Source organism: Mus caroli, unplaced genomic scaffold (assembly GCF_978045245.1).
Source record: "Mus caroli unplaced genomic scaffold, Mus_caroli_1 scaffold_18, whole genome shotgun sequence".
NCBI lineage: Eukaryota > Metazoa > Chordata > Mammalia > Rodentia > Muridae > Mus > Mus caroli.
Genome location: NW_028227273.1, coordinates 59,015,178 through 59,036,466, shown reverse-complemented (window position 1 = coordinate 59,036,466; position 21,289 = coordinate 59,015,178). Strand labels below are relative to the sequence as shown.

At 53.4% G+C, this 21,289-nt stretch overlaps 1 protein-coding gene across 1 annotated transcript; it reads right to left on the bottom strand.

The window, feature by feature from the left end:
• Positions 1-5,275: 5,275 nt before the first annotated feature.
• Positions 5,276-20,818, bottom strand: LOC110283979 (complement C4-B). Its single transcript, XM_021149529.2, has 41 exons — positions 20,670-20,818; positions 20,377-20,569; positions 19,719-19,920; positions 19,440-19,510; positions 19,272-19,360; positions 18,896-18,978; positions 18,699-18,795; positions 17,899-18,004; positions 17,685-17,817; positions 17,247-17,362; positions 16,985-17,161; positions 16,653-16,838; positions 16,372-16,557; positions 15,549-15,707; positions 14,412-14,538; positions 13,682-13,756; positions 13,233-13,427; positions 13,026-13,140; positions 12,851-12,921; positions 12,521-12,660; positions 12,189-12,392; positions 11,636-11,687; positions 11,460-11,549; positions 11,125-11,334; positions 10,893-10,968; positions 10,633-10,789; positions 10,390-10,506; positions 10,130-10,301; positions 9,701-9,933; positions 9,456-9,623; positions 8,889-8,948; positions 8,051-8,144; positions 7,787-7,967; positions 7,602-7,692; positions 7,398-7,472; positions 6,782-6,884; positions 6,566-6,655; positions 6,390-6,488; positions 6,075-6,158; positions 5,654-5,786; positions 5,276-5,517 (listed from the first exon to the last, which is right to left on the bottom strand). The coding sequence occupies exons 1-41, from the start codon at positions 20,732-20,734 to the stop codon at positions 5,376-5,378; spliced, it is 5,217 nt and encodes a 1,738-aa protein (XP_021005188.1). The 5' UTR covers positions 20,735-20,818; the 3' UTR covers positions 5,276-5,375.
• Between the last annotated feature and the right edge of the window lie 471 nt (positions 20,819-21,289).

Sequence of the window (21,289 nt, the reverse complement as noted above, 5' to 3'; positions counted from 1 at the left end):
AAAACCACACCTGATGCAAACTGCAAGAGGTTTTATTATCAGCTAGCTGAGGATGAACTCCTTCAGCCGTGCAGGGCAGGGGAGTTCGACCCCAAGCGGTAACAGTAGGGGGCTTTTAACAGCTAGCTGAGGAATTGGGAGGAGTTGGGAGGAGAGTTCTTCTCTGCAGAGTGTCCTTGGTAAAATTACAATTATCACATCTCTGGCTGTAAAGCTCAGAAACAAAAAGGCTTTTTGCTGGCTATAGAGAACAAAGAGCTTCTTTCTGGCTGTATTTTTAGAGATCATGGAAAACAAGCTTGGGGGAATGTTTTTGGAGCTTTACCTCTCAGGGAGAAATGCTCCAAGTCAGGGTCTCACATTCTCCACTCCTTCTAGTACATAGTTCTAATCTTAGAACTAGGAAAATTAAACCTCTGTCCCAGCTGTCAAATAAAGCCAACATGAGGTCGCAACTTTAGGATTTGTAACATTGAGAGCCTCAGAAACCCCTCCAATGAGACTAAAGAGTCTCTCGCCAGTGGTAGGAGGGAGGGAGGAGGTTCTTGTGCAGTGCCCGGTAAGTGCGAGCAGAGCTGTGCTAGTGGGCTGCTTGTCAGAAGCACTAGGTAGGGCCCTTTCCATCTGGGTTCAAGGTTGCCAGAACGGTGGAGCCGGACCAGGACAGGATCCCCTACTTGAAATTTATGTGGCACCGCAGTGGTTCCTGGTTCATACGTTTTTGTTTGTTTGTTTGTTTGTTTGTTTTCCAGCAATTCCCAGGTGTCTTTTCTGACCAGTTCTAGGGCCTTCAAGCGAGCTAGCAGGGATTGGGAAAAAGGAACATCAGGGTCAAACATTCCCCCTGCTTCTGTTAAGGGGGGCGGTCCCCCATGGAGGATTTTAAAGGGTGTAAGTTTAAATTTCCCTGGGCTGTTCTGTACTCAGAACAAGGCGAAGGGAAGGAAAGCTGTCCAATCTTTTCCACTGGTCTCTAAAGCCAATTTAGTTAAGGTTTCTTTTAATGTTCTATTCATCCACTCTACCTGTCTTGAACTCTGGGGTCTATAAGCACAATGTAACTTCCAATTGATCCCCAATTATCTGGCTAACCCTTGGCTTACCTGGGTAACAAAGGAGGGGCCATTGTCTGACGAAAGTATCTTAGGGATGCCAAATCTTGGGAAATTTTCCTCTAATATCTTCTTTGCCACGACATTGGCGGTCTCCTTCTTAGTGGGAAAGGCTTTGACCCACCCAGAAAAAGTGTCTATAAAACCTAATAGATATTTATTACCGTACTTGGCTGGTTTAACTTCAGTAAAATTTACTTCTCAGTATGCCCCTGACTGTTCGCCTCTTAGCCACCTTCTGGAGGCATTCTTGTGGTGCCCGGCATTGGGGAGGGCACAGGCTTGGCATTTATTAACAATCTCCTGGGCAACGTTGGACAGTTTTATAACATAGTAGTTTGAGTTCTTAACAATTTCTTTGAGCTTCTTAGTTTCTAAGTGCGTGAGCCAGTGTAGACTGGCTACATATTGTTGTCCTTCTTTGGTGGGTAGGACCAAGGAACCATCTTGGGTCTTAGCCACTCCCTGGGGAGTATACCCACATATCTCAGGTATTTTCTCTATTAGTTCCTAATCTTCTGGAGTGCAGTCAAAGCCTGTGTCTTTGAGTTCATAATGGTCTTTAAGTTCTTTATTTTTTTTTCTTTAGCTATGAGGATCATAGCTCCTTGGGCCGCCTGTTCAGCAGCCAGGTCAGCCATCTGATTTCCCTTCACTATGGCATCATGGCCTTTCTGGTGACTGGGGCCAGTTTTTTTTTTTTTTTTTTTTTTGGCAAGTGTATGGCTTCTAATAGGCTCAAGATTTCTTCTTTATTTTTAATATCTTTCCCAGCAGATGTGAGTAGCCCCCTTTGTCTGTAGATCGCCCCATGTATGTGAGCGGTGGCGAAAGCATACCTGCTGTCTGTGTAGATATTAATGTTTTTCCCTTCTGCCAGCTGCAAAGCTTGGGTGAGTGCGATTAGCTCTGCTCTCTGGGCTGTCATCCCTTCAGGCAAGCTGCTGACCCAGATGGTTTGTTTTCCGTTGACCACTGCTGCCTCTGCTTTTCACTTACCTTCAACCAAAAAGCTGCTACCATCCGTGTACCAGTTGGGGCAGCCTGGCCATGGCTGGTCAGTGAGGTCTTTCCTAGTTCCAGTTTCTTCTGCCAGGATGTCCACTCATCATCATCATCATCATCTTCTTCTTCTTCTTCTTCTTCTTCTTCTTCTTCTTCTTCTTCTTCTTCTTCTTCTTCTTCTTCTTCTTCTTCTCCTCCTCCTCCTCCTCCTCCTCCTCCTCCTCCTCCTCCTCCTTCTCCTCCTTCTCCTCCTTCTCCTTCTTCTCCTTCTCCTTCTCCTTCTCCTTCTCCTTCTCCTTCTCCTTCTCCTTCTCCTTCTCCTTCTCCTTCTCCTTCTCCTTCTTCTTCTTCTTCTTCTTCTTCTTCTTCTTCTTCTTCTTCTTCTTCTTCTTCTTCTCCTTCTTCTCCTTCTTCTCCTTCTTCTTCTCCTTCTTCTTCTCCTTCTTCTTCTCCTCCTTCTCTTCCTCCTCCTCCTCCTTCTTCTCCTCCTCCTCCTTCTTCTCCTCCTCCTCCTTCTCCTCCTCCTCCTCCTCCTCCTCCTCCTCCTTCTCCTCCTCCTCCTCCTCCTCCTTCTCCTCTTCTCTCCCCTCTCCCTTCTCTCTCTGACATAGGTCTTACTATGTAGCCCTGACTGGTCTTGATGTAGCTAAGGATGACCTCACCCTGACCCCTCCTTTTCCATCTCCAAACGCTGGGATTACAGGCATATACCACAATGCCTGGCCTGGTGCCATTGCTTATATGGTCTCTTTCAGTGTTGTAAACACGTAGTTAGGTGTGGTGGTGCTTGCCTATGATCTCAGCACTTAGGAGGCAGTAGCAGGAAGACTGAGTCTAGGTCAGCTTGGGCTACATAGCAAGACCCTATCTCAGAAGAAGCAAGGTTCAGTGTTAGTGTTTGCCTCATAGTGAGGCCCTGGGTTCTACCCCTGCACCACACAAAAAGTGCTCAGAAGACAAGGGACCACGTTTTGGAACAATGTGTACCAGCTCCTACCTGCTTTGCTCTGCCCCCACCATGGCTACCATGACTCACAGTTACACCATATACCACTGCCCCGGTTGTTTAATGAAGTTAAGGCTGAAAGAAAATGATCAACTGGAGCCGACTTACAAAAAAAAAAAAAAAAAAAAAAAAAGAAGCTGAAAAACCACAAATTACCACAGATGTGAAGGAGTTTGAGAAAACCTTGAGAAGAGGAAAGGAGAAAAGGAGGGGGCCTTGCTCGTAGGCCGGAGGACAGGAATGGGAAAGAGGAGAGGGCTTGCTATGTGCTTGCTAAGGCAACCTTGAGGATCGGGGCCCACAGGTTGCCAGCTCAGGGAGAAGATGGCTCCCATCATGATAAAGACAGTCCACCAACCTCGGCCGCCCCAGGAGGAACTGGGAAGACACAGCTGGTTCAGAAGTTACAACTGTTAGAGATGGGGTTTCCCCAGGGCCATCCCAGGGGCACTTGAGAAGGGGGCAGTTGGGAATCTCATAGAGTATCTGGGTTGAGACTATTCCAGTTAGGGTGGCGGAGCTTAAGGAGATGGGTGACAAGCCCCCCAACTGCCCATCCCCAGACTTATAGACAGACCCCAGATCAGGGGGTCCCCCTCTACTCCAAGATTCCTGTAAAGCACAGCAGTACAGCAGGATGCCCAAGGCGAGAATCCAAATGTGCTACCCACAGCTGGTGAGCTGACAACTGACAGATCCTCGTGGCAGAGGCTCAGGCCCAGCCTGTATCCCAGCCTTGCCCCAGGAGGCAGAAAGGAGGGATTTCTCAGGCTGGGCAGTAACAGCAGCATCCTCATTATAGGTGACCTTCCAGACCCAGGCTACAACTGAATCCCTGCTCTGGTGACAGGTTTGGGGGATGCAAACGTAAGTCTCAGGACCTTGAAAGCAGGAGACCTGACCATCTGAAACACCCAGGAAGACCAGAGCTTCCCCAAGGTCCCCACATGAGGGGCTCAGTTGATGGGCAACCTAGAAAGCTCACCAAGCCTCCCACACCTCCAGACACAAACTCCAGCAATGATAAGTCCCACATATGCTCTGCCCCAACCCCGGCCTTTGTACAGTTCCCTTTCTCTACTTCAAACATCCTGCCAAAATATTGCCCCTTGCAATCAGAGACTAGACACCACATGTGCTGGGATGCACCTGTAATTCCAGGGAAGCTGAGATCAGGAGTTCAAGGCCAGTGCTGGCTACATAAGACCTGGTCTCAAAAAGTAAAAAATAAACAAAATTAAAAAATTTTTTTTCAGTGATATGGTACGGTTTGCAAAGTGCTTGCCTGGTGTGCACAAAGCCCTGGATTCAATTCCTAGTGCTGCAAAATCCTTGGTGTGTTGATGTGTGCTATAATCTAAGCACTCAAATGTCGAGGCTCCATAGTAAGTCTGAAGTCAGGCTGGGATGCATTATAACCAAACAAAGTAGAAAAACACGTGAAATATCCACGATCCTCTGATGCTTTTCTCACTGATGTAAGCTCTGACATCTGACCTCCGCAGGGCACAGGAACTACCTGGTCCCACTCTGTTCCCCAGTGATAAGCTTCGGTGATAAGAGGCTATGGTTCTGGTTGTGGTACCACTCACTGGGCAGAACGGGGAAAGAGACAGACCATGGATCTCTGCAGAATGGTCAAATGGCAGATTCGTCTGACCTCGCTAAATTTCCTTGGTAGAACTAGGTCGCCCTTGAATAACCAAAGGTAGGCAGACAGGGTGGGGAGAGTTGACCCTTCAAGATATGCTTCCCCTTGAATACTCAGGAACAACACAGTCAATCTTTGTCCTGTCCTTTGCCTGGATGGTCACCTGGTCAGACCTGAAGGTTGCACAACTCCAGAAAAGTTGCCTAAGGCCACTGATAACAGAATCAACAGACCAGGACACAGTTCAAGCCACCAGACCCCAGGACTCCAAAGGCAGGAAGACAGTAGGCTAAAGAGGAGAGATGACCTTGAGGGTGTGGAAACTGTGACACCCAGAAACAGGCACCTAGGATACTGGCTATTGGGCCCCAAGATGGCATGAGTCCGAGGCAAACCTCAGGGAGGGTCAGGCAGAGCTTTCTGGTCCAAGGCTCAGGCCTGAAAACCCTGGGTGGGTGGCAGACTGCCGCACCTACAGACAGACACGCAGGAGCACTTGGCTGTCAGAAAGCTTTTCTTTTATTTACCCTATAGAGCAGAGCCCCTCATCCAGCAAGGCCCTGACCCTGAGCTGAGCTCAAGGAGCCAGAGTCCTAAGGCCTCACACTTGGCACCCCTGGCTGCTGTACTCCATCAGGAAGTCTTTGAGCTGGTTACAGGCTGCCCGCTGGCGGGTGCTCTTGCACAGGTGTTCCGAAGGCATCTCCTCAATCCAGGTATTTGAGTCTAGCAAGTACTGGGGGCTGCAGGTGACATAGTGGGGTCAGGACATGTACTCAAGGCGTTTGGCTTTGGAGAGGCAGAGCTAGGTGCCTAGGATCTGTCCCCAAAGGAAGGTCACAAGTATGAGGAGAGCAAGGGAGGGACTGGGTGACTCACTCTCCCTTGTTGTCACTGGTTTCCCCGTCCATCCCCATGATCAAGTACTCTTTGTTAGGCTCCAAATGAAGGCGGCAAGAGGCCCTGCTCAGGAAGTTGCGGGTCTGACCTATGGAGGCCATGGCGTCCCTTCCTGAGGGAATAAAGAGATGGAGCGAGCCATCAGAGGAGAAGAAAGGGCCAGGAGAAACCTAGGGCGGGACTTTGTGTAGATCCTGCTGTTTAAGCCACGTCGCTCCCTACAGAACTCCTTGCTCACTATGAGCAAGCCCAGGTTCCCAATGACCAGGGGCTGGGGAGACAGCAGGATGGTGGGGGTCATATTCAGACTTTGAGATTTCCCATTTCCAAGAGGCCCCACACCCAGACCTCAGCCTCCACCACTCCCCAGCCTGCCTGCCCACCCACTCCTCCTTCCTACTGAAATGCAGGACTTGGGTAATCTTGGTCTCAAAGAGGCGGAAGGCAGCTCTGCCATCTTCTCGGAGAACCTTAACCGTGAAGCCTGGGAGGGACAGGGAAGGGGGAGGCAGTCAGGGCAAAGCAGGGAGGCCACAGGTGGGGGTGGGGGAAGAGCAGGCAACCCCAAGAGCACAGTGAAGCCTGGGAGGGACAGGGAAGGGAGAGGCAGTCAGGGCAAGGCAGGGAGGCCACAGGTGGGGTTGAGGGAAGAGCAAGCAACCCCGAGAGCACAAGGAGCCCGTGCAGAGGGGAATGAGGCCGAGAAGGGACTAACCATACTCCACTCGGGGATAATAGCAGGCGAACCTCATCCGGTAGCCGTCCTTGTCCTCCACCCCTCGCTCCAGTGACCTTAGCAGTCGAGGGCACTTCCCTGCAGGAAGGTGTCACATGAGACCAGCTCGCCCTCCCAGCCAAACCCCCTGGCCCCCCACCTGGGTCTCCTCTCACCCTCGGCGCACTGGCATACATCTCCAGAGCACAGTGTGGCCAGGAGCGGGCTCTTGGTCGGTGCAGCATAAAACACAGAGCACTTGTGATCTAGAGAAAGGCAGCAAGACATGAGGGCCTCTTGTAGCCCAGGCCTCCCCCGCCCCGCTGTGTCCCCAATGAGAGGGCACCCCCCCCCCCCGCATTTTTGCTTGCCAAAGCATCCCAAGTGCTCACCAGGGCTGTAGTAGTCGTACAGAACAGCGCTGGCTGGCTGCACCAGTCCCACAACCACCTCCTGCGAGGCTCCGAAGCCCACACACTCCCGGGTGGTAGGGACCTGGCCCCAAGATGGAAGATGGAAGCCTGCTCAGGGCCAAGCCAGGGCTGCCTTCACTGCCTTGCCTTGGCTTGTTCGCCATGGCCTTGTCTCCAGCATCCTTCATGCTGTCACTTCCCTGCCACTAGACTCTAAAATCTGGTCCCCAAGGCCTCTGATGACTTCATTGCCAATAGAGAGACCTTGTCCCAGGACGTCTGTGTGCTACAGGCACTTCCTGTGAGACCCTCCATGATGTGGGTCAGCCTCTGAATCAGTTCTGCCTCCCCTGCTCCCTCCTTTCCAAGGAGCACAGGCATGAGCAGGCCCTCGGAGTCTCCCGGTAAGTGTCCACAGTGGACTCCACCTCTCCGTGGCTCCCCATAAACCTTGCTAAGCTGAGGTCACAGCCCCAGCCTCATGGTGACATGTGGGAGAAGCTGTGAGTTCTCTAAGGCCACCTGCCACATCTGACCCTTATCATACAGACTCAAAAACCCAGTGTCCCCTCCTGTGAAACTTCTCTCCACTCACCGAGTCAAAGTACAGCAGGACATGGGGCCCGTCGGTCTCAAAGTGACTCACATAACGGTCAGAGAGGGAGGTCAGCTGCAGGAAAGAGGGGGTAGCCACAGGTCAGAGACCCTGGTCATTGTGTGACTGGGTTCGACACTTGGGGTTGCTACAAAGAGGGAGGTGGGCTCCTAAGGATGGAGAGGTGTCTGTTGGTGACTGTACCTTCTCCAGGTCGGCCCTCAGGACGTGGAATCCACTCAGGAGGGTAATGTCTGCAATGGCCATACCAGACAGCCCCAGCTTGCCATTTCGCCTAGTGGGAGGAGAAGCCAAATGTATAGACTCTCAGACTGTGCCACACCCCGCCTCCTCCCACCACCATTCTCCCCAGAGCTCTCCGCACTCACCAGATACACACAGTGTACTGAACTTTGGATTCCCGCTCTTCAACCACCTTGGGGGCCTCCCTCCTGCGGCGGCTCCGACGACCCTCAAACAGCTGCAGGGGCGTGACAGGCTGCAAGGGGACGCTGGGGTCATCTGCGGCTGGCATGTCATAGTAGTCTTCGTAGTCTTCATTGGCATCCCCTGTGCAGTACAGTGGTGAGGAGGCAGACAGCCTCTGTCAGCTCTGCAGGGGTCAGTCAAGGCCCCCTGACCCCGGGGCTTACATGCGTATTCCACAGCGCCTGTGACCTTCACTTCTATCTGAAGATCCTGGCACGTGGTGTTCTTCGTGTCTAGGACATTGTAGGTACGAAGGATCTGCCTCAGTCAGAGAGGGGGAGAGAACACAGGACACATATGGCACAGACTTGAAGGGGTCTCCTGGGCTGAAGGATCAAAGGTCCCAAATTCTCCCTTGCCCCATCCCCGACCCCAATGAATAGCAGCACACCAGAGCTACCAAGACATCTATGGGTGCCCTGGGTCAAGTGAGACATAAAGGAAGAAACAGGGGCAGAGGGGGCTAATGGGGACCTAGGTCTGAGGTACTCAGGATGGAGCTGAAGGAGAGGGCAGACACCCAGAAATGGAGGGAAAACAGACAAGAGCAAAGATGGAGGCTCAAGGAAGGAACAGGGGACACCAAGCCAGGAGATGGCCTCCTCCTCCCCAACACACATGCTACGCCACAAAGTCCCAGTCAAGGCCCAGCTCCCCACCCCACCCACCGCCCACGTCTACCCCTGCACCCCACACCTCCACTCCACCCCTTCTCACCCAGCTGTCCTACCTCACTCAACCCTGGTACTCCATGTCCAACTCCCCAACCTCACCCTACATCCCCCACCCTTCCCCATTCCCTACACCCTCCTGAAGCCCACCCCTGTACACTTTACCCTCTTACCCCCCACTGCCCCCTACACCCTGCTAGCCCCCACCCCACCCCAGCTCCCCAACCTGCACCACAACCCAGCAACCCTCCCTCCTCTACCCCTCCACCGCCTTCTCTCCCAGACCAAAGTCCCTCCTCCCTCCCCCACCCCTGCACCCCTCTCTTGTCACCTTCAAGGTGCCTTTGCTGTTTCCTTCCACCTTGACACTGATCTTGCTGCCCAGGGAGAACTGCCAGGAGAGAGAGGCAGCAGGTCAGAGGGCACACGGGAGCGGACCAGGAGCCCCTCACACAACGACTGTCCCAGAAACTTGTTCTTGGCTACAGTGCCAGTCTCCAGAAGAACTAGACCAGCGGTTCTCAACCTGTGACCCTTTGGGAGTTGTGTATCAGATATCCTGCATGTCAGATATTAGAATTCGTAACTGTAGCAGAATTAGAGTCATCAAGTAACAATGAAATATATTCATGGTTGGGGTCACCACAACATGAGGATCTGTACTAAAGGGTCACAGCGTTCAGAAGGCTGAGAACCACTGACCTAGACCCTGGTGTGGACTCTATAGACACCCTGTTTTACAGATGAGGGAAGAAGAGCCAAGAGGTTTGACCACACGGCCAGAAGAAAGTCAGTCTCCCCACGGCACCCTCAGGAGAGGGCTGGACTGGGCATTGGACAGAGGCTTCTGACCTGGCTCTGATACCCCAGCAACCCCATCAGGGATCGAGGAGGTCACCTTCAGCTCCTCCTCTAGGCCCTTGACTTGGTGGTTGTTCAAGTGTAGCCCGTGGGTCTTAAGCCCATTGCGGCCCATGGAGCTGAGCGTCACGTTCAGTGCTTTCTCCTCGGTGGTGTGCGAAGCGATCCAGTAGGCAGACAGGGCATCCAGGGTGACCACAGTGTCCTGAGGAGGTTAGGGCGGGAGTCGGACACTTGGTCTCAGAACCACCCACCCTGAACGAGCCCTGTGACTGCCCCTACCTGGGTACTGCGGAATGCCCCGTGGAAATTTCCCTGGTGGGTAAGCCAGGATGCAGCCTTGTCAGCCATTTTACCCTTTCCCTCCCGCAGAAGCAGGTGGAGCAGAGCATAGGCTGTGGTTTCGATCCACAGGGCTGGGGCCTGGGGTACAGGTTCTGTTGAGTTACGGGGGGCTGCGGGGCGCAACACAACGTTGTCCTGAGAGCCAAGGACTAAGCCCCAGTAGAGGTTTTCTGGAAGGGAGGGAAATGCATATTGAACAAGGAAACTACAAGTGAGGAGCTGAGCCGCCTGGATCTCTGGCGCCCCCTGTCGGCAGCCCCCTGCTTCCACTACACAGCCATGAGAGGCCCCTTCTCTTCAGCCCTTTTCAGGCAATCTAAGAGCCCCAAGTCCCAGGTGCTTTGCCAGGGTGCCCCTCGCCCTCACCCCCTGTTTCCTCAGCCATGGCCATCAGGCTGTTGTGGGCAACATTCCGCAGGTCCTCCGAGGCCTTGGTCAGCGTAAGGGCATAGGCTGTGATGGCGGCGGCGTGGGCACCCAGCAGCCCAGCACTTGCCTTCTGCCCCAAGAACGAGTTTGCCTTGGTGATGGAGGCTTCCTAGAAGAGAGCAGAGGCCTGAGCCTGCATGCCCGGGCTCCCGGGGCAAGGATGGCCGGGCAGGAAGGACAGAGCACGGCTTCCTTACCACTCTGTTCTTCAGCTGCTTCGCATCCTCATCCTGGAAGACGTCCAATCCGTGGTGAAGTGCAATGACCACAAAGGCGGTCAGTGCCACCGTCTCGTCGGACCCCACCAAGCCCCCCTAGTGAGGAGAGAGAGAGAGAGAGAGAGAGAGAGAGAGAGAGAGAGAGAGAGGCTGTCAGGCCAGAGTTGTGAGGAGCCTGGTCTTCCTGCTGACATCCTCCCCGTGCCTCTGGCGTGTTCACACCTGCATTGCTCTGTGGATGACTGGACATGGGTCGTGGAAGGAGCCATCGCCCAGCTGCTGGGCCAGCAGCCAGCTAGCCGTCTCCTGCAGCTTCTCCGGGGAGTTGCCCACCTCTTCCTGGGCCAAACTCAGAATCTTCAGCACAAAGGCCGTCAGCCTAGAGCGGAGGGGGCGTGGCTGGAGAAAATGCTGGTCTCTCAGGAGACCTGGCTGGTGGATTTTTGCCCTCTGGCTGCCCTGCACAGAGTCCCCAGCCTCACCAGGTGCTGCTGTCCCGGTGTAACCACGCCCCAAAGGAGCCATCATTCTTCCGAAACTGCTGGATCCGCATGTAGCCTGGAAAAAGAGGTGCCATGGTTCCTACTCTCCTGCTGTTTGGGCCAGGGCTGTACTCCCAGCGCCCTACCCTTGACCCCAGCTTCTCTCTCTAGGCTCCTGGCTGCCTTTCATGCCCTCCCTGGCTCTGACTCCTGCTTTCCCTTAACCCAGAACCTTTTTGGATCAGATCCACAGCATGGTCCTTTGTTTCAGGGGACAGTTTGCTCCACTGTTCTGTCCTGTCCAGGTATTTGGAAGCAGTCAGGGTAGGAGCCAAATAGATCATGGTTTGCTCTGCGCAGCCCCTGGGAAGCCTCAGGAGGGAGGCCACACCTCCTGGGGACAAGGCTCCTTCAGAACCCAGAGTCTCCAAGGGTTCCGAGGCTAAAAGACAGAGAAGTTGAAGATGAGACTAGGTCTATGCACTCAGCACCAGAAGATTACAACGGGGTCCATGGACTTCAGGTGAATGCAGGGGCTCGTGGGAAAGGTCTGGACCAGACACCCACCTGTAACCCTGACTAAGCTGCTGAAGTCTCCGTCAGGGATGATGTTGGGATCCGAGCTGCCAGGAATCTCCAAAGTCCGACCGAGGTTATCTAGGCAGAGGAGAGGAGCTGGTGGGTGAGCCCTTGTACCCCATAACTCCCCTAGGGTACTGGTGGCTGGGGCAGGGGGTACTCACTTAGGGGGTCGAGGTTGTAGACTAACTCTTCTCTGTGGATGGCTCCTTCCTTCTGTCTCAATTGGAAAATAGAGTAGGGAATTAGCCATGGCTACAGCCTCCCCTCCTGGGTGAACACCCCTGTGTCTTGGCATGTGAACTTCACAGTCAGAAACAGGGACTCAGCTCACTTCTCTACCATGTACAAGGTCCTGGACTTAACCCCCACGACCACACAAATAACATAAAACAGAACAAACCATTTCAGAGACAGCCGGCCGGGTGTGACAGTGGTGCCTGTAGACTAGTAATTCCAAAGGCAAAGGCAGGGGGATTACTGAATGTTCAAGGCCAGCCTGGACTACAGAGGGAGTTTGAAGCAAACCTGGGCTACATAGCTAGCCTCTGTCTCAATATAAGTAAACAATTTCTGGGACACAATTGAGTCACAATAGTGGATTGTAAGTTTATCCATGCACTGGGTTTGAGTGCAGAGCCATGGCCTGGCCAGTGGAATGTTAAATGGCTGGGAGTCTGGGGGGCAGGGTGGCTAGATTTCTGAGCAGTCACTCACCTCAATTTGGAGAATCTTAGACACAGCATCCCCTATATCAAAAATCCCTCGAGCCACCACCTTCAGGGGCACGTTGGCAGCAGCTGTGGGTACCACAGAGAAGGCCACAGGCCGGGCAGAACCTGCAGGCACTGTCACCTGCTGGGCCATCATTCCACCACCAGCCAGGCACAGCCCCTCAACTGGGGTCACATGGACACTCACCTGGGGACAGGAAACAGGGATGGCCAGTGATCCCTAATTGGATCAGGTCCACTGCCTGACCTGACCTGTCCCTGGTTGCACCCCTCCCTGTGCCCACCCTGGATGCTCAGGCTCCCCTAACGTCTCACAGCCACGTCATCATTCAGATAGTTGTAGAGAACAGGCCGTAATTCAAGCTGCTCAAAGCGGCGGACCGAGATGGGCAGGCGCAGGTGCAGGTGGAATTTTCTGAACACTCGAACACGAGTTGGCTTGGCTACACACAGGCCTGTGGACAGGGAGACGGGGCAGGGACAGAGATGGACCTCAGGCCTCAGGGAGGAAGGGTTCGGGAATGACTGCCCTCTGCTCTCTGCCTGCAGGCAAGCCAGTGAAAATTTTCCCCAGATCCATGCAGAGAGCAGAGGGAGGGTCAGAGCATGGGGGGATGAGAAGAGGTCTGGAAAGCACTGCCTCACCTTTGCTTTTGGACAGGCTCACACCATGAATCTCCCATGTGGTCATAGAATCAGGAAGCCACACTGTCAACCTGTGGGAGGGTCGGGGGGAATGCAGAGAAGCCCTGTCACTCACAGCCTTGTCACTGTCCCCAGACTCAGCCCAGAGGCAAGAACAGGCATGCCAGGCCCTCACAGTTTGGAGCTGTCTACAGGTTCCACTCTCCAGAGCCAGTTCTCTGGGAAGGAGGTGCGCACGAGAATGTCGTCTTCATCTATCAAGTCTTCTTCCTGCAGCATGTTCCGGTTGTCTGGGGGCAGTGGGGAAGGCATTGAGGAGGGAATGTGTTGCCCTCTCAGGCGTCACCTCCCATCCCTCCCTCAGCTTCATCTCGCTGCTCACCTCGGGCAAGGTGTGCCTGGCTCCTGGTCTGGTTCCTGCGAAGGTTCTCAGCAAACTTGCAACAGGACAAGAAGGGCTCACGGCAGGCTTGCTGAGGCACGCGGGCAGCCCGCTGCTCACAGGTACGCGACATGGGCAGCTTCGTCATCCCGTCTTGGCAGCAGCGCTTGGCGTCTGGAGAAGAATACTGGCCCACTGCTGGGCCAGAGAAAGCTAGGCAGGTGGGAGGGACTGAAGCCTCAGCATCCATCAAGCCCTAGAACCACCAGCATGTGCTCGGGGAGAAGTCAGCAGGCCGATGGACTGCACCAGCCAGCCTCCACCCTCAGCCCTTGGCCTCCTCACCCTCCATACCACAACTGGCCAAGGGGGCTGCAGAGGGCAGAGAAGCAGATCCCACCCTGACCCCGGACATGGCTCCCAGTGCTCCATGGGCACCCACAACATACACTTCTCACTGACAGCCTTCTGGAAGTTAACATTTCTCTTTTGCCGACTTTTCTTCTCCTTGGGACATCTCAGGTCTGGTAGAGAGCAAGAGATTCATCAAGCCTCCTCTTTCCCCATCCCTCAGCCCACCCAGCATTTAGACCCATGAATCTCACACACCCAGACACCCAGACATGCAGATAGATACACACACACTGTACTGACTAGTTTTGTGTCAACTTGACCCAGCAGGAGTTATCACAGAAAAAGGAGCTTCAGTTGAGGAAATGCCTCCATGAGACTGAACTGTAAGGCATTTTCTCAATTAGTGATGAAGGGGGAAAGGCCCCTTGTGGGTGAAACCATCTCTGGGCTGGTAGTCTTGGTTCTATAAGAAAGCAGGCTGAGCAAGCCAGGGAAAGCAAGCCAGTAAAGAACATCCCTCCATGGCCTCTGCATCAGCTCCTGCTTTCTGACCTGCTTGAGTTCCAGTCCTGACTTCCTTTAGTGATGAACAGCAGTATGGAAGTGTAAGCCGAATAAATCCTTTCCTCCCCAACTTGCTTCTTGGTCATGATGTTTGTGGAGGAATAGAAACCCTGACTAAGACACACACACACACACACAGACATACAGACATACACACACAGACACAGATACACACACATACACACAGAAAGACACACACACGTGCACACACACGCGCGCGGCCTTTTCTCCTTCATCTGCTCCCACTCACTATGTTCTTACCCTCTCTGGTTTGAGTTAGTCGATCACCATCAGAAAAGGCCAGACCAGCATCCTGGAACACCTGAAGGGCATCATCCCCACCTCCAGGACCACAGCCAAGGTTGTAGCTGTCGATTACTTCAAAGACCTAGCAGGAAAAGGCAAGAGATGCTGGGAGACATGAGCAGCTGAAGAGCAGGATTTGCCACTGAGCTGAGGGTATTAGGGTATGGCTCAAAGATTCGAGAAGCGAGTGGGGAGACCAAGAACATCTAGGATGCAAGGGAAGACTGGGAAGAGCCTATAGGGACTGAGACTGGAGAACTAAGCCTCAGACCTTAAGATAGGAGGAGGAGGAAGAAGAGGGAGAGGAGGGGTAGGAGGAGGAGGAGAGGGAAGAGGAGGGGAGTGAGGAAGAGGAGGAGGAAGAGGGAGAGGAGGAGGAGAAGAAAAAGGGGGAGGAGGAGGAGAAGCAGTAGGATGAAGAGAGGGAGGAGGAGGAAGAGAAGAAGGAAGAAGAGGAAGAGGAGAAGGAGGAAGAAGAAGAGGAGGAAGATGAGAAAGAGGAGGAAGAGGAGGAGGAAGAGGAGAAAGAGAAGGAAGAGGAGAAGTTTGAAGAGGAGGAGGAGAAGGAAAAGGAGGTGGAGAATGAGGAAGAGGAGGAAAAGGAGGGGGAGGAAGAGGATGAGGAGGAGGAAGAAAAGAAGAAGGAGGAGGAATAGGATGAGGAGGAAGAAGAGAAGAAGGAGAAGGAGGAAGAGAAGGAGGAAGAGGGGAAGGAGGAGGAGGAAAAGGAGAAGGAGGGAGAGGAGAAAGAGGAGGAGGAAAAGGAGGAGGAGGAAGAGAAGAGGAAGAGGAGAAGGAAGAGAAGAAGAGAAGGGAGAGAAGGAGAAGGAAGAGGAGGAGGAAGAGGACAAGAAAGAGGAGAAGGAGGAGGAGGAGAAGAAGGAGGAGGAAGAAGAGGGGAAGGAGAAGGAGGAAAAGGAGGAGGAGAAGGAGGAGGAAGACAAGGAAGAGGCACAGGAGGAGGAGACGAGGAGGAAAAGGAGGAGAAGGAGGAGGAAGACAAGGAAGAGGCACAGGAGGAGGAGGAGGAGGAGGAGGAAGAGAAGGACAAGGAGAAGGAGAAAAAGGATGCATGAAGAAGGTTTGACAAACCTTGCTCATGTCGAGGGGTTTGTGAGACCGACCACGCACAGCATACAGAGCCGTGTCCACAGCTCCCAGTGCCACCAGGGCTTTGGAGTCAGTTTGAATTCGGAGCTTCATCATTTCCGCATTACGATACTCCTTGGCACCATCCACCGTCAATTCCAGCTGGCAGAAATGGGAGGAAAAAGACAATCAGCACACGGAGAGTGGGCTGGGGACATGGGTCAGTAATGAAAAGGTGTGCCATCCATGCATGAGGACTGAACCCCAGAATCCAGGTGGGAGTGAGGGCATGCCTGTCATTCCAGCCCGGAAAGGCAGAGATGGGGTGGGTGGGTGGGATCCCCAGAACAAGGTGGTTAGAAGATGAGGCTTATCAGTGAGCTATAGGCTTGAGTGAAAGAAACTGCCCCAATGACTAAGGCTAAAGAGTGAGGCAGATGACCCCCAGCTCTCTACAAGCACATGCACCCATGCAGCATGCAAATTGTGCACACACACATGCCCACCTCACATGCGTGAAGATGAAAACAGAAAAAGAGTGAACTCTCACCTCCAGCCCCATGCACACTCAGTGGCTAAACCAGTCATCCTGTCCTCCTCTGAACCCCTGGGTGCACATGCACACTTGAACATGCACACACACAAGCATACATGCACACCTGCATAGGGAAGTACACATGCATTCAAGCACACATGTACATACGCAGGCATGTGCACGTGTGCACACACATGCACATGAACATGCAGGCTAACAGGCATGTGTACACACATGCACACGCACACACACACACACCACGGCCTGCACCACCTCTCCAGACCCAGTCACCTTGCCCTCACAGTCCCCAGACTGGATGTTGATGAGCAGAGAGTTGGCCACCGGGTGTCCTTGGTGATAGAAGTAGGCCACGAAGTAGAACGAGGGAGCCAGCTGATGGTCCACCAACACGGAGACAGAGGTCACGGAGCTCCGGGGCTCCCTACTCATAGCCATGATCTGGCCTCTAGAGATGATCTGAGCCACGGGGAGGCAGTGAGTGCCTTCCTGCTTGGTATACACCCTGCCCCGAGTCCTACACCCAGCACTCCTGTACCCCAAGTCCCACATACCATGTAGTAGTAATGAGAGAAGGTAGGTGCAGGGATTCCCACAGCTTGAAGGTTTAGGATAAAGGTGTCCCCCACACGAGGGGACCGAGGGTCTCGTGGCTCAATAGAAAGAAAGCCAGTGCCTCTTGAAGGTGGGGCTTGCACGGTGAGCCTGGCTATGGCTGGGTAGAGGGAGCCCGCAGACACCTGGAGAAAAGGCATGAAGGGCAGGGTCTATGCCAAGGACCCAAATGTGCCACCCCTTGCACCGAACTCCACCAGAAGCACTCAGAAAACAACTCACGCACCCTCCCTGCCTCCATGCCCATCCCCAGTCCTCAGAGAAGCACTACCAAGAGCCGAAGTTCTGTGACGGTTGGTGGGATGGGGAAGGAAATGCTGACTTGGCCAATTCTATTGGTGCTCTGTTGAACATCGAGGACTTGGGAGTCAGAACCTGACACCAATGTGGCAGAGACTTTAACAGGAACGTTGGAGGCTTCAGAGCCTGACATTTCTTGGACCAGCGCCTGGAGGAGACAGTCAGAAAGAGGCATCATCAAGACTGTGTGGCCCACACCCTCTCCCCTCCAGCCCTGCCCTTCCAAGAGGAACCTGCAGCAGGAAGTGGGCTCCGGGCACAAGATGTCGCTTAGTGCGGCTGAGATCCAAGGAGAAGGCAGATGATACAAAGCGCCAGGTCGTGAGTTCTGCCTCCTCCATCTCTCCTCCTGCAAGACAGAGAGCAGAGACATAGAGGGCAGAACCCAGGGAAGGGAACCAAGAACTGGTTGGCGCACTGCTTCATCTGCACATGTGTGCACGGCCTATCAGATGGTGAAGCAAGAGGAGAGTGACTGGGAACAGTTAGATAAAAGGAAACAGGAAACAACAGGACTGCGATGGTGTGACCTGGGTCTGTGTTGGCTTCAGGAGCTGTACTGGATGGTGAGGACCAGAGGCTGTCTGATGGTGCCATTTGCATTTTTAAACTGCCCCTGAGGGCGTTCTCAAGGGCAAGGCTTGAAGTGCCAGCAGAGGGAAGCCACCCACCTGGAGACTCGATGACAGCTGTAGCAGCATAGAGACGCAGCCCCTCCAGGTCTCTGACCCCAATATTGATTTTATCTAGGGCAGCCTGGAACTGGTCCTTTGAGATGGAAATGTGAGTCTGGCCTTCCACCAACTAAGAAGAAAAGAAAAGAAAAGGCTGTGAATTGTGCTAGGTCCCCACATCCCTTTGTCACCCCCTTGACCGCTACCCTACCTTGGTCTGGGTCTCTAGGCCCCGAAGGAAAGTCCTCTGCCCTTGCTCATCCATGAGTGCAAACCGTGTGTATGCCACGCCCTGCACGGGCTTCCCATAGACGTACCTGTTGCCATGGGGAGACAGGAAGAGAGCTGAGGGCTGGAACAACAACTCAGTTGGTAAAGTGTTGCCAAGAAAGCACAAAGACCTGAGTTCGATGACCCCAGGATCCCTATACAAATGCCCAGAGGTGTGACAGCCTCCTTGTGTGATCCCAGCATTGGGAGCATGGAGGTTGGGGTTTCTGAGGGCTGCCTGGCCAGCCAGCTTAGCCCAGTGAGTGAGTTCCACTGCAATGAGTGTGTGTCTCCAAGGTGGACACAACAGGTTGTACCCACACACATTCCCCTGCACGCATAGGCACATGCATGCACATCTCTAATCCCAGCACTCAAAAGGCAGAGGCAGATGGAGCTCGGTAAATTCAAGGCCAGACAGGACTACGCGGTGAGTATACAGTGAGTGTAAGACTCTGTCTAGAAAATCTCAAATAAAAGAGCAAGAAAGAGCCGGGCATGGTGGCGCACGCCTTTAATCCCAGCACTCGGGAGGCAGAGGCAGGTGGATTTCTGAGTTCGAGGCCAGCCTGGTCTACAAAGTGAGTTCCAGGACAGCCAGGGCTATACAGAGAAACCCTGTCTCAAAAAAAAAACCAAAAAAAAAAAAAAAAAAAAGAGCAAGAAAGAGGAAAGCCAAGGGTACAAGTAAGCTGGGCTTTGCAAAGATGGAGAAGTGACGCAGGGCACGAGGGTGGATACCTGGCCTGGATGTCTAATTGGATTTCATCACGGTTGCTAGGCACCATCAGGATATATGGCTTCCAAGGAGTAATCTTCACCTCGAAGTTGGGAAGGACTGAATAAGGATGAAGAGATGGGTGGCCAGGTACTAGAGACAGGGTCCTCCCCTCAGGCTGCCCACCTCACCCTCCTCTACCCCGTACTTCAGCACTCACCATACTTCTTCACTTCAAAGTGGGTGCTCCTATTGGACTCCAGTCCATCTGAGAACCTAGCTGAGATCTTCCAGGTCCCAGGCCTGAAAATGGACATGGGAGGGAGTTGAGCTACCCACCCACAGACAGCCATGGCCTGAGTGAGTCCCTGCTACCCACCCATAGACAACTTTAGTATGAGTGAGTCCAGGCTACCCACAGACAGCTATGGCCTGATTCCTCCAGAAGAAAGCTGTGGTATGACCAGAGATTTGGGAGGGGCAGGGTCAGAACATCTGGAACGTGCCTCTGTCTGTCAGAGGTGGTACACAGTGCCAAGGGAAGCAGGCCTTGGGGTGGTACAGATAAAGGGATACGCTAAGGTGGAAGAGCTCACTCTGAGATGTCTGGAATGATGAAGGAATCTTGGAAGATGGATGTGGAAGCAAATATCTCCTTCTTGAGTACACGGAGGCCATGGGAGTTCTGTGAGGGAAGTCCATGTGGTCAGGTGGGAGGTCACATCAGTGCACGGTGTTGGGAGGGTCAGAGGTCAGACACTCACCTCCACTGTGATGGTGAGGAAATCAGTGGATGGGCGCATCTTTTGATCCAGTGCAAAGACCCGATATCGAACTAAGAGAAGGATGAGGGAAGGTAGGGGTGAGAGATAAGAATCCTGAGCATAGGGAACTGAACCACTGCAGGGCGACAATGGGGACTTAACTGCTAATCAAGTCCCCAGGGTGACTCTCTCTGTGGAGTTGCCTTACATAGAAGGCACCAAACACACTCTGAGCAGCCTGCAAGAGACAGAGCAAAGACCCTGGGGCTGGAGGCTCACCCCGATGTCCTGGATTATAGATAGGCTGATCGGTCTGCACAAAGATGTGGCCTCGTCGGGAAGAGAAGAGCAAGTGGACACCCTGAGTCTCTGTGGCTTTGGATGCTGTGTTCCTTAGCCACGGAGACTGAGCTACCAGCTGGATGTGGGGGGCTCTGCGCAGGTCAAAGAGGCCACAGCTCCTCACATCTTCCAGTGGGACCTATCAAGACAGAAGGAGACTATCAGACAGAGCAAAAGGAACCCAATGCAGAGCCTAAGGTAGGGACAGCAAGGCCATTGTGCCAGAGGAGAGAGAGGCAGGAAGTCAGTGAGGGGGACAGGAAGGAAAATGCAATAGAAGGGCCAGGCACAATGGCGCCAGGCTGTAATCCCAACACTTGGGAGGCCCACAGTAGGGTCACTGAGCGATTTCAATCAATCTAGCTTACACCCTGAAATCCCGTCTCAAAAGCAAAACTAAACAATAAAACAAAAGGCAACAGGCAAACCAGGTGTACTTGTAAATCTTAGCACTTTGGGGGCTGAGGCAAGAGGACAGCTGTGAGTTCAAAGCCAGCCTATGTCACATAACAAGCTCCTGTCTGTTGCTAAATAAGCAGACAATGGGGTGCAGCAGAGAGACCTGAGAAACAGCAGGGGTGCTGGTACTGGTTACCTCAAGGCTGAGCAGCACAAAGTCATCTCCGGAGCTCAGCTTAAAGTCCTTCTTTGGGGAGCAGGAACCACCCTTTGGGTTTCTGAGGAACACTGATCCTTTTACCTCCTGTCCTGGAGGGGCATCCAGGAGCTGTACCCCCACTGACAGGGGAGTCCCCAAATTAACCACAGAAGGGGAAAACAGGAGCAACCTAGGAGAACAGTAAGGTATATCTTCAGACCCAGCCGAACCCCACTACCCCGCTCTTCCTCACCCCTGGCCCACCCAAACGCCAGTGTCTTCCTCGGGACCTGGGCTTCTGCAGGGATGAGGCAAAGAAGGCGAACACCCAGGCCAGCCCCCAGAGGAGCCGCATGGCTGGAGGATCCAGGAGAGGTCAACCTGTCTGGTCTGACTGTCTGCTCCCTTCTGATCAACCTAGGGTTGTGTCAGAGTTTGATCTGGACCTTCCCCCTCCCTTTGCCCCATGAGCCGGGAAACCACGTGATGGCCAAGAAACAGAACTGGCCCTAGGCCCAGAGCTGGGGAGGCAACCCAAACACCAGGGTCTCTGAAGAAATCTTGGCCCCAAAATGGATCTTGTGCTTGTTTATTCCCAGTACCAGGTACTTCCCTTTGTGTGTGTGTGTGTGTGTGTGTGTACAAATACATGTGCTTGCCCATGTGTGAGTGTATTCAGCTCCAACATGACACACAGATAGGACAGGTAAAAGTCCTAACAAAACTAGAATGGGCTCCCCAGTCGCTGGCCTCATATTCAAGGCAGTCCTCTGCTTGGTATGACTCTAACAGAAAGCCTATAGCTCAGAAGATGGGGTAAACTCTCACCCCCACAGGGAAATTGGGCTGAGTAAGCCTTGTCCTCTCTCTAAACTATGATGAAATGCTTAGCCCTAAGTTGGGCTTCACA